Source organism: Eubalaena glacialis, chromosome 3, assembly GCF_028564815.1.
Source record: "Eubalaena glacialis isolate mEubGla1 chromosome 3, mEubGla1.1.hap2.+ XY, whole genome shotgun sequence".
Classification (NCBI taxonomy): domain Eukaryota; kingdom Metazoa; phylum Chordata; class Mammalia; order Artiodactyla; family Balaenidae; genus Eubalaena; species Eubalaena glacialis.
Genome location: NC_083718.1, coordinates 113,492,668 through 113,503,029, shown reverse-complemented (window position 1 = coordinate 113,503,029; position 10,362 = coordinate 113,492,668). Strand labels below are relative to the sequence as shown.

The window sequence follows — 10,362 nt, the reverse complement described above, 5'->3', positions numbered from 1 at the left end:
TCTTTCATTAAATTGAAATATATATACTAGGCTCTCTGTTTGGCACTAGTTACACATAGGTGGAACAGGTGGATATGGTCCCTGTACCCACGGAGCACAAGCCTCACTCATGAATATCTGATGTCAGGCCACACATTTTTAAACAGTTTCTTTTTTGATGCCTATCCCCTTTTAAGTTGAATAGTTTAAGGAAACAGAAATTCTTATAAAATGGAAAACTTTAATTGTTTAAAGCAAAGGCACAAGTAAACATTTCAGGTTATCATACAATGTTACAATAAGAAATTCCAACAGTAAAATGAAATACATTATAGTTTTGCATCTCTATAGTATATGTAATGCATTATTCTATCCTCTCTTGGGAGTGAAAAGAAAGGGTAGGTAGATCAATGGATGTGATGTAAAAACTTGGATTATAAATAGCATTCACTCCATTTTTAATCAGAAAATTTAATTTCAGTAGAATGAATTAAATTAAAATTAATTAATTTTAAAAACTTACTGTTTCATTAACGACAGAGCAGCAATAATTTTCAGGCTAAAGCTCATTGTTTTAACAAAGTAAATCACTGATTTCATGAAATGCTAGCTGTTGACACCCGGTACTTACACAAAAATCAAGCTGGTCATAAAAGGGCTTTACTAAAACACAATTCATACACTCATTTTACTTTAAATCTGAAAATTATAGTGCACTATGTAAAGATAAAGAAGAATGAGGAACCAAATCATTTCTTATGATGTCAGAAATAAAATACTTAAAAAGGTCTAGACCTTGTTTTCAATCAAAGGCACTATCTGGAGAGTAACAAGCTGCATTACATTCCAGAGCTAAGAAAAAGTTGTTTTTTCCTTCCCCAAATAGCCAACCAGTTAGTTAGGACTTGGTGTCTCAATTAGTCATCAAACATTGAACGCTTAATATCTATCAATAAAAAGGGTAGAAATTGTGTAAAGTTACACCTTTGACTTATTTTTCCAGGAAGAAAAATTTACCACTAATTTTTTAAAAGGCTGTTGAAATATTTTCTTGATCTTCAAGGTCTCTGTTTCATCACCTCAATGCAATTTCCATTTTGTTCAGGTGACTTGTAGTCTCTCTCAGCATTTCAACCCAGGATGGCAATGACACCAGAAAGTAACTATCCCAAGGGAGTAAGTTATCCTATTACATCCCAAAGGCCAGGAAGATTTTAAACCCTTCTAAGGAGTATTTGAATCAAAGATCTTGAATGAGAAGATTGTCATTTCTAGTTTTTCATTATCCCAATTACAAGAGTCTCAACAGAGTAAGGTTTACTTACCATGATTCTTTTAACAACTAATTCCTAACCAGAAACAGTACTTAGGAAATTCTTTAAGAATATCTTTCAAAGTTTAGAATTGAAACATGGTTCTAGAAAGATGTTCTTACTTTTAAAGTCAAATTATAACACTGACTCAGTGAAGCACACCCTAAAGGCCAATCAATGATGCATGCTTTAAAGAACAGTGCTAGGATTCTGGTATTCTTTCCTTTCTTTCTCCATTTCCAAAGGCACAGATACCCTTCCAAATTTGTCTATGGCTTCAAAGACTTTGTAATCTAAAATAGCTGGCACACTCTCCATGTTGAATAGTTCTAAGTATAGGATCCACCAGGAAATTTTAGGTTTCCAAACCATTAGCTCAACAGCAAAAGCAAATGGTTCAGTCTTCTACTTGAGACAAACTGAAGAGGTAAACCTACATTTTAGAGTATCTAAATTAAGGTCAGCAAACTTTCTCTAAAGGGACAGATAATAGACATTTTAAGCTACTCAACTTTGCTACTGTGGCACAAAAGCAGCCATAGACAACATGCAAACGAATAAGCATGGGTATGTGCCAATAAAACTTTACTGACACTGAAATTTGAAGGTCATATGATTTTCATGTGACACAAAATATTATTCTTTTGATTTTTTCCTCAACTCTTTAAAAATGTAAAAATCATTCTTAGCTTGTGGGTCATGTGAAAACAGGATGTCGGCTGGAACTGGCTCATGGGCTGGATCATTCGGATTTCTTGATGTGGGGGGTCAAAGCAATCATGTGGCCACGAATCATCTCATTTCACTTGGGCATCAACAGCCTCTAGACTGACAGCAAGGAACCCCAAAAGAGAATCCCAAAGGCACCAGTCAGACAATTCTAGGAGTAGTATCTATGTTCATAAGCTGCGTAAAGCTTATGAGTGTTGATACTTGCGTATCTATACATAAAGATATATATCTATATAATATATTCAGGAAACAATTTAAATCAAACATTTAAATCACATTAACTGTCAGAAAAGCAGGGAATTGAGAAATTAGCTGAGCCTTTTCAAATGCTTTGGTGTCAGAGCGATTTGGATTAAAATCTTGGCTCTGATTACTTACTAACTTGTGACCACAGGTAAATTACTTAACCACTAGAATTTAGCCTGGAGCTATGGAGACAATAGGCATGTTTTCAATCTTGTTTCTCAAGCAAAATGGCTATAAAGGGTTTGCTGGGAAACCCTTGTCTACGATGCACCGTAAGGCTTAACTCCTTTTAGACAGAAAACTATTTTTGTCTCTTCTGTTCCATTGTGTCATGTAATTTTTTTTCTCTGCATGCAACATATTGTGCAAAATTGTACCTCCATATTTACCGAATTCTACCTTCCTCTTATTCTTGAAGGTTATTATTTTTTTTCCATAGGCTGCTGATGAAAATGAGAGTAGAAAGCAACCAGTCAACACATTTTTGTAGTCTTTCCATAGTATAAGTGTAGTTTGGGTGTTTCCTCTAATTTATCAATGACAGGCATTCAGTTTTCTAGGGAAAAAATGTCTAGATGATAAAGAATTGGTAGGAAAGGATTCTTATGGCTTGCTTTATCTATAGATTAGTAACTAGAGAATCTGAAGATAATGTTCACAGATTATTTGCAGATATAATTGCTGTATATTGTGGACCTCAGTCCATTGATTAAATTATATTAAGTAGAATATTAGCTAAGTAATATGTGCTATTACCTCTCTAATCATGAAAAATTTGTTACATACACATGAAGTAAAAGATTTCACCAACAGAGTCTTTGAACAAGCATCAGTTACGAATCTGCTAGTGTTGAATGCTAAGCAAAATTCTAAAGCTATTAAAATATTAGTGTTTGGTTTTATTTTCAATTTTCTTTTAACCTATTATTTACAGAGGTCCTTTTATAATGCTGAAGGCAGTCATCTTGCAACAGATACATTCTCCACATAAAATGTTCAATGTTGTGTGGTGCAGATTTATAAATACGTACAAAAACCCAATATATTTGTAGTTAACTTACTACTCTGACTGGTAGGTAACACACGGAAGCATCATGTGCACATAAAAATCTGAAATTAAAAACAAAATTTAGAATTCTCAAGACAGATAACCATTAATTTGTGTTTATAAAATTATGTGAAAAAAAGGCTTTGCTTTTGGGAATTTTCAATGACCCACTAATAAAGCAGTAATTTTAGTTGAAAAAAAAAATTCCCCAAACACAAAAAAACCAAGATAATCAGATGTATGTCTTGGTCAAATGTGTGTAGACAGCCACCCTGAAAACAAACTGATAAACATAAATATACAATTTGTTCACTGAGCATAAAATATTGCACAAGAACAGTTTTGTCTGAAGAAAATTCAATTTTCCACAGTTCTGAACTTCAAAATGGTTCCCACATATAGATATAATTGCATTTTCTAAACAAGAAACCTTAATATTTAGTAATACTGCTAGAACCTTATTTTTCCCATTAACCGTATTCCACTCTACTTTATAGCAATGGTAAGTCAGTGGTGAAGATTTGGCAAAGATAAAAAGGCAGTTAAGATTGTAAAATATATATATTTATATATATACATATGAAACAGATATGTTCCAAAAACCCTCAGTCATGATAACTGATCCCTTAAAAAAATCCACAGTGTAGGTCACAGTGATGGTCAGACAGTGGTTGAGTACGACCCGCTTCTCGGGGGCCGCTCCTTTTGAGCCACTTCACTGCTCTCTCTGTTCTTCAGTGCGCTGTCTTCTGCTTCGCTTTCACTACCATCTGCCACAGTGGGGTCCAAAGACATCAGGCCAGATTTTCTGTGCAAAGGAAAACCAATGCCACTTTCCTGTAAGGAATTACCTACGAACTCTTCATCAGAGGAATGGAATGATTCATCATCTCCTATTAAATGGTTGACGATGTGGATTCCATCAAAAGGGGGTTGGCCGGAGAAGCCCCTCTGGCCTTTTAGGCAACTGAGCTGTTGAAACAAAATCCAAGTTAATATACTCAACTTGGGGAAATATACACACTCCAAGAAAGCAAACATTTCATGTTTAAGTAAGAAGATACCCTGATCTTTTTCCATTTATGGATATAAATAGTAACTACCAATTTTTTAGTGACTCTCACGTGTTATGCAATGAGCAGATAACTTATTTTAATTGAATCACCACAACAGTCCTGTGTGGTTGATTTTATTATCTTCAGTTTAGAAATTAGGAAATAAGAGACTCAAGTAGTGTAGCTTGCCGAGGACACACAGCTAATACCCAAATTTAGATTCAAACGGAACCTTTGTTATACTAGAGATAACATGAACTCCATGTGCCCATCACTTAATTTCAACATCTAACACATCATGGACAATCCTGTTACAATATACCTCTCTTGTTCCTGGATTATTCTGAGGTAAATCTCAGCCATCCTATCAGTTCACCTGCAAATATTTCCATGTACATCTGTAGAAGATATGGACTTAATAAAGACAATACTCTGAACTATCACACACACTGTCTTAGAGCATGTCTCCATAATTTTGTGAATGATGATAATGGTTTACAAATCAATAAAATTTGCTAGCAGTCTCCATCCTGTTATAATATCCTAAAGACCACCATACCACTATCACTCAATGAGGGCAGAAATGCTTCTTCCCACTATTGATATGTCCTTCTGTGTAGAGGGAAGGCCAGTGATGTATAACATTTTTGCCTTCTCTTCCCTATTCCTCCCAGGGAGAAGGAGTGACTTCTTTCACCAGGGGTAGGGAAGAGGCATGGCACATATTGCTCAGCTCTTTTCCCTCTCTTTCCATCTTTGGGAACCAGGTTCTGTTTCTCTATCCCTGGAATTTTATAGGGCCATACCCTTGTGTGGGAAGAGCTATGCAGATCAAATGCTACCTATTACTGGGGGGCAAGTCTGACAAATTCTAGAGTTCAGTATTGAAAAACCCATTGTTGCACACATCAAAACCACATTCTCCCAAACCAGTTTTATCAGTATTAAGGGTGATTTCTTTTCATCATCTGCCACTTCTTTGCCTAAATTCCCTCAAATTCCCAAACCCACCACCACAGATACTACCACATCCACTATCATATAATTAAGACATCATCTTCTCCTCAAGAGTTTATGTTTTAAATATAAAATTTAATTTGGATATTATCACTTGTTTAATTTCTCTCATACACCATGAATTTTCTCCTATGATAAAGTAGAAGAGTTAAAAAAAATCCAAAACAATAAAAACAATTAACTATCAAAATCTACCTTTACTATCAAGAATTTGCTAAAAATATACTCCATGTCTCTTGATCTTATCATTACTATCAACCTGCAATTTTGTTTCTCCAGGACAAATTCCTGGTCACTAACTATCTTTCAAATCTTGAGATAAAGACAATGTGAAATATTCAGGAAATATTACATACACTTTCAAAACTAACGGTTCTGAGAGTAAAGACATTACAGCTTTGCCATAACACCTCCTAGCTTTCCCGATAGACTTCCAGGAAGAAGTGAAGAAACCCTAGTACTTCCCTGTTGGTATGTGACAATGGGAAACAAGAGGGATGCTGGGACTCAACACAATGATGTCTGCCTCAGGTAAACCTTCAGCCATTAAGAAATTCCTGTGCCCTAGGCTAAGAGAACATCATAGTGAGGTACAATGTAATTTAAGTAAAACCTTCCTCTTTGGCATAGCAGAAGGGATATAAACTTGGAGTTGAATCTTTAGGGAAAGGGCACAGAGCACCACAAAGACCTCTCCGTGGTTGTGATACACACTGCATTACTACAACTGCCACACTCTGATGCAACATCCTATCACCATATTGCAACACATGATTTATAGCTCCAAGTGTAAAATTAAGTCAGTTAATGTCTTCCTTTTTCTTGTCCCCAAACCCTTTTTGAAGAAATAATATAGAGCACGTGTCTTCCTTCTTCCTGGCTATAAAGGAGGAGTATGGCGGAGGAACCACAACTTCTCAATTGTTTGGAAAGCTATAGCTTTTCTTTGCTCTAACAAAATTTATTGCAATTGAAACTCTGTAGCCTCATATCAAATGTAATAATCGACCTCAAATATTATATAAAGTGAACTACAGATTGAAGGGTCATTTATTCAATGTCAAAGGAGATGCAATTATTGCTTCTTTGAGAACTGCTAATGTAGAACAGCAAAGGCATAGAGAAATTTTTTGGTGGAAAGAAGAAAAATGTGAAGGTAAGGGATGCTAAAACTGAAGCTATATCCTAGTTATCCCCTGGACCTAGGAGTGTGCATACTGGTTCTGAAAGGGAAGAGGCCTGTGGTAGGCCCTGAAAGTAGATATCTGGGCAAGGAATTCCAGGTTACTGAGTACGTAGAGTATGGTCTCAGAGGGGTTAGACTTCAGGTGGGGATGTCCTCTGGGAGGGCATCCCGTGAAAAGGAGTTTGGCTGGGAGAGGACCAGAGCTGGATCCTCTAAAGTGCTGTCTTGGTTGCCTGCATCTAAGAGCTGTACTGCTTACCCTTATTACTAGACTCTTGGGAACTAATTATATTTAAACAACAGAGACTTCCCTGGCGGTCCAGTGGTTAAGACGCTGCGCTTCCACTGCAGGGGGCACGGGTTTGATCCCTGGTCGGGGAACTAGGATCCCGCATGCCGCATGGTGTGGCCAAAAAAAAAAGAAAGAAAGAAAAAAGAAAGAAAACAACAACAAAAAGCAGACAAGTAACCTTCTTAACCCAACCCCCCTAGAAAAACTTTCAGGGATATTACCAATAGCAAACTTAGATTAGCATATCTCAAAACATGGCCCACTGATCATTAGCATTAGGATAACCAAGTATGCCTATTAAAAATGTAGAATCGCTTCCCAGATTTAAGGATCCCAAATCTGGAGAGTAAAACCCCAGAAACCATATTTTTTACAAGCATCTCAGGAGATTTTGATGTATTCAGAGAATCACTGTGGCAGATCCTATGTTCAAACCAAATGGGGCTGACTCAGAAAGGAGTTGATTTACCTGAAATGCAACTATCAATTATTCAGGACAAAAGTGCTCCTGAACTATGAACATCTGCCTGTTTGTGTCTGGTATACACAAATGGACACCATCTTTCAGTAGTACAACCAAGCTGTTCTGGGCCAATTCTACTATCTAGTGGTTGAAACAAGGAGCGGTCTGTTGAAACCTCTTTTCCTGAAACTTTCTTCTGGTATAAGGGTAGAGTCTACGAATGCATATGTTCAAAAAAGCTGAGTAATTTTGATGTACATCCTAGGATAAGGACCACTCTTTAGGCAATGTTTTTTTGTTTGGTTTTGTTTGACATCTTTTTTGGGTCAATCACAGGATAAAGAATCTGACAAAAGCTACTGCCTTTTGTCTTGAAAAGTATACATACATACTAGATGGAGCATACCCTTTTGAGGCCCACTGTCTTTCTAATTTTAGGTTAAAGACTATAGGAATATCTTCGTGACACTGGGAACAGCAATGACAAAAACTTCAATTGTGAAATACATTCATATCGTGGAAAAGAAAAAAATGTATTATTTTTCTGGGTGAAATTAGACATAGGTTTTAAAGTCAATGAATGTGCCTAGAAGTACTTTTGAGATTCACCAAGGAAAAAGAGGCACCAGGAGTCTCTGAATTGTATGTAAAGGGATTCTTCACTGGGGAATCTTTGGATTCCCCAAAGAAGAATCTCAGCAGGATCATCCTACAATGACGGTCATAGTCAATGAATCCTACCCAGGCATTCAGAACTTCCTGTCAGATTTTTAAGTTCTTTAGTCTTTTTATTTATTTTTGGCTGCATTGGGTCTTCGTTGCTGCGTGCCGGCTTTCTCTAGTTGTGGCGAGCGGGGGCTACTCTTTGTTGTGGTGCACGGGCTTCTCATTGCAGTGGCTTCTCTTGTTGCGGAGCATGGGCTCCAGGCACGTGGGCTCAGTAGTTGTGGCCCATGGGCTCTAGAGCACAGGCTCAGTAGTTGTGGCACACGGGCTTAGTTGCTCCGCGGCATGTGGGATCTTCCCGGGCCAGGGCTCAAACCCGTGTACCCTGCATTGGCAGGCATATTCTTAACCACTGCGCCACCAGGGAAGTCCTTAAGTTCTTTAGTCTTAAAGTTTGAGTAGAGAGTAAAGTATTATCAGACATTTGAGGAAAGCATCTAAGAGAAACCAGAAAAAAAGAAACTAGAAGTTAACAGACTATCTGGGGAGAAGAAAACTTAAAAAAAAAGCATCATTCATTCCTTCTGAAGATGCTGCATCCAAGTTAAAAAAAAAAAAAAAAAGTGATATTCTAAAAAAGGGTCTTAGATATAAATTTCTCTGACCTGAAAGACATGTGCTTTGAAATTGAAAAAGCTGTCAAGTGCCCAGGACAATGGATAAAAGTAGACCTATACTACAGTACATCACAATGAAATTTCAGGACACTGGGAACAAAGAAAAGACAAAGTATCCAGCCCAAAACAACAACAAGTTTTACATAAAAGATTAAGAATCAGAATGGTATCAGACAATTACAGCAGTGCCTTCAAAATTCTGAGAAAAACATTTCTAACCTATATTTTAAAAAATTGTAATTACCTTAAAACATTTTTTTTATACCCATACAAACTATCAATTAAATGTGAGGCTAAAATATGAGTTAAAAGCTTAAAGGACTTAAAAAAAAACTATTTTGGGTCAACCATGAGAACCAGAATCAGATAAATCCTTTTTATAGTTTATCTTCCATCGTTTTTTCTCCCCCCCTCACCAAAAGGTAGGTGATATGCTCCACCAAAATGAAGTACACCAAGAAAGACATCCTTTTGTTTTTGATCCAGGAAAAAGGAAGTCTAATTCAAAAGTGAGGCAAAAGGAATTCCTAGGATAACAAAAAAAGCTCCCAAGATGACATCTGTGCAGGAGGCCTCCAGGCAGCCAGACCTCTTTGAAGAAGACCAGCAGGCCAGAGGAAAGATTTCTTCAAGAAGGTGAAATTAGTAGTACACCTAAATTGTTTGAAAAGAAAAGATTAACACATAACAGGAGATTTACACTGTATTAGAGGAGAGTTACACATAAGAGACCACACCAAGAAAATGAAAAAACTAAGACAATCATTTGAATAAATGTACGCAGGTAAAATGATCACAATAAGACACTATTTCCATACAACTGAATGCTATTCGGCAATAAAAAGGAATGAAGTAGTGATATATGAATGAACCTCAAAAACATTAAGCTGAGTCAAAGAAGCCAAATATAAAAGACGACATATTTCATGATTCCATTTATATGAAATGTCCAGAACAGGCAAGTCTACAGAGACAGAAAGATTAGTGGCTGCCTACGACTAGGGAAGCGGGGGGAGGACAAAGGGAATGGCTGAAAATGGACATGAGGTTTCTTTCTGGGGTGATAGAAATATTCCAAAATTAGATTGTGGTTATGGTCACACAACTCTATAAATATACTAAAAGCTACTGAATTTTACACTTACAATGGAAGAACTTTATGATATGTAAATTATATCTCAATAAACCTGTTTAAAATAACTAGAGCCAGAAAAACAAACAAACCCTCCCCAAAACATTATTTTTCAAACTTCCCTGATAAGACCATCTTGGAAATTTGTTAAAAATAAGATTTTCCAGGCCTGTCTTTGGTCTACACTCTAGAGGAGAGGCCTCTAGGGAAACAACTCAGGAGCTTTAACACACACACACACACACACACACACACACGAAATGTACCTTTCTTAGGAGTGGACCCCTTCCAAATCTTTGAGTAGGGTCCTGGTTTCTCTCCAAATGACTGAGTCTGTACCAGTAATTCTTTCTGGTTAGAAAGTATCGCATGGTGTCACACACATTGGAAAGGTCCCATTAAAGAGATGAAGCGTGTACTAAAAGTATGGAGGCAAGAGAGAGGTCTGAAGAACTGTTAAGCAGTTTAATATTAGGCTGCTAGGGGTGCTGGGGTTGGGGGAGTGACATGGAAGAATCTTAAGTGCAAATTGCTAAGTCAAAGAAGTCAATCTGAA

The 10,362-nt window shown here is 36.9% G+C and overlaps 1 protein-coding gene across 2 annotated transcripts in view; it reads right to left on the bottom strand.

The window, feature by feature from the left end:
• Nucleotides 1–3,825: 3,825 nt before the first annotated feature.
• EVI5 (ecotropic viral integration site 5) overlaps nt 3,826–10,362 on the bottom strand; it is a 228,596-nt gene continuing 222,059 nt past the window's right edge. For both annotated transcript variants that reach the window (XM_061186311.1, XM_061186313.1), the window contains one exon: nt 3,826–4,290. In XM_061186311.1, the coding sequence (XP_061042294.1) occupies nt 3,979–4,290 (312 nt within the window). In that variant the 3' untranslated portion in view covers nt 3,826–3,978. The remainder of the gene's footprint in view (nt 4,291–10,362) is intronic.